Source organism: Triticum aestivum, chromosome 6A (assembly GCF_018294505.1).
Source record: "Triticum aestivum cultivar Chinese Spring chromosome 6A, IWGSC CS RefSeq v2.1, whole genome shotgun sequence".
In the NCBI taxonomy this organism is placed as follows: domain Eukaryota; kingdom Viridiplantae; phylum Streptophyta; class Magnoliopsida; order Poales; family Poaceae; genus Triticum; species Triticum aestivum.
Genome location: NC_057809.1, coordinates 2,282,305 through 2,284,471, shown reverse-complemented (window position 1 = coordinate 2,284,471; position 2,167 = coordinate 2,282,305). Strand labels below are relative to the sequence as shown.

The window sequence follows — 2,167 nt, the reverse complement described above, 5'->3', positions numbered from 1 at the left end:
TTAGTTTACTGAAACACTAAAATTTAAAATGTATCCGAGATCGGTCTTGTGCTAATGGTCTTTTCGCTCAGAATTCAGATATATATTATTTTTTCAAAGAAGAGCGAAAAAGAATATTACAAATAACTAGCAGGAGAACGTGAGGAAACAATTAGGAATGGCATCAGAGTGAAGGCCGATCGCTCTGCTCACAACCTTTTGCTCCGATCCGATGTGCTTCGTACGTACGTGTCCGAACATTCCAGTGAGTGAGTGACGGACCCATTCGTCCAAGTGTAAATATTTTAAAAGCTAGGTTTTTAACCGGTGGGCACGCAAAGCCCATTTGCTTCTAGCTAGCTGCGCATCCATCACACAAAGCTGCACGTACCCACGCGGGGGCCGGCGTACGCGGCAGCTGGCCGGCTATAAATCCATCGCCGCCGGCGCGCTGCACATCCCTAACCTCCTTCATCCACCGTCAGAGCGCGCATCGGTACGCCATGGCGGGTCCCTTCGACGGCGCCGCGAGGAGCGTGGCGGCGGTGGTCGCGCTGCTGCTGCTGCTGCTGGCCGTGTCCGCGGCGGACGCGGCGACCAGCAGCACGGTGGTCGCCGGCATGGTGTTCTGCGACCAGTGCAAGGACGGCGCCCGCGGCCTCTTCGACTACCCGCTCTACGGTACGTAACCCACCTCGCTCCTACTCATGGACTCACGCGTCCATGGCCGCCCACCTACTAACCAATCCAACATGCAACGCGCATGCGTGTACGTGCGTGCATGGCGATCGGATGGGTGGATGCAGGGGCGCGGGTGGCCATCCAGTGCGGCGGCGGCGACACGCCGATCACGGTGCGGGAGTGCAACACCAACTGGTTCGGCGGCTTCTCCGTGCGCATGGAGGGGTCGCCGGACATGAACCGCTGCACGGCGCGCGTCGTCCATGCCACCGGCCACTGCTCCGCCGCCGCCACCGCCGAGCCGCGCGAGCTCACGCTCGCCTTCCGCATGCTCGGCCTCGCCCTCTACACCGTGCTGCCGCTGCTCTCGCAGCCGGAGCAGCCCATGGACTTCTGCCCCCGTGCCGGCCTCGTTCCTCCGCACGACCGGCCGGCGGCCGCGGCTGCTACGCCATCGCCGCCCCTGACGGTGGCGCCGGGCCCGGTGTATTCCCCGGTGCCGATCTTCTGGCGCCGCAGGCCGCGGCTCCTGCCTCCCGTCTGGCGCCGCCCGCCGACGGTGCCGCAGCAGCCAGAGCCGGAGGCTATCCCCTCGCCGCCCGCGCCTTCCTCAAGCGAAACGCCGGCCGATGGCTCGGGCTCCGGCTCAAGCTCCGGCTCCGCGTGCGCGTACGACCAGTGGACGTTGCCGGAGCACCGGTGCCACTGGAAGGTGGTGACGCCCAACACGACGGTGGCCATGGCGTTCGGCCCGCTGGTGGCGCAGCGGTACGGGCCGGACATGACGCTGCGGGAGGCGCTCGACGGCCGCGGCGACCCGTACCGGACGCTGCTCCGGGAGGCCACGGCGGCGCTGCTCAACGCCTACTACAACGCCCCGGGGTCGCCCTTCCTCTACCCCACCACCGCCAGCGTCCTCGACCACCTCAACGGCGCGCTCCTCAGCTCCGCCCAGCGCGTGCTCATCGAGGGCGCCCGCTTCCGCCGCGCCAACACCGGCGGCGGGGGACCTGCCGGACGGACCAAGCTGCCATGCGACTTCACCCCGTGCGCCGCCACCAACACCACCATCACAGGCTGATCGCCGATCCACTCCTTTCCACCCACACTGCTTGTTCGTGACGCCATGAACGTGACGTAATGAATCATTCGATTACGATCTTAGTTACTAATTGAAGCTGCATATTATTCAAATGTTGGAGAGGTCACTTAGTGTTTAATGTAATTCGTGAGATGTGTGAAATTGAATTGCTCCATCGAATGTTATGGTTCGCATGATGAACCATTAGATCAATCAGCACTTAGATTCGAGCACCACACTCACGGTGAGACCTCCTACATGACACCTGCAGGTGTCAATTTGACAACGCTTGGTACAGGGAGACATCATGGTTGGTATTGTAGTGACAGATAGGGATTATAGTTCCCAGTTCACTGTTGCAAACCGGTTTTTTTAGTCAGTTTATATCGATCATTTCTGAAAATATGCATTCTCAACAAACTCAAA

At 60.9% G+C, this 2,167-nt stretch overlaps 1 protein-coding gene across 1 annotated transcript; it reads left to right on the top strand.

Annotated features, from left to right (window-relative positions):
• The first annotated feature begins 332 nt into the window (after window positions 1–332).
• On the top strand, window positions 333–1,921 carry LOC123129889 (uncharacterized). Its single transcript, XM_044549865.1, has 2 exons — window positions 333–660; window positions 786–1,921. The coding sequence occupies exons 1-2, from the start codon at window positions 483–485 to the stop codon at window positions 1,739–1,741; spliced, it is 1,134 nt and encodes a 377-aa protein (XP_044405800.1). The 5' UTR covers window positions 333–482; the 3' UTR covers window positions 1,742–1,921.
• The last annotated feature ends 246 nt before the right edge of the window (window positions 1,922–2,167 follow it).

Bases quoted from the DNA above. Each gene is read 5' to 3' on its own strand.
- LOC123129889 (XM_044549865.1), top strand. From the start codon at position 483: ATGGCGGGTCCCTTCGACGGCGCCGCGAGGAGCGTGGCGGCGGTGGTC. The intron at 661-785 runs GTACGTAACCCA...GGGTGGATGCAG, and splicing joins CTTCGACTACCCGCTCTACG to GGGCGCGGGTGGCCATCCAG.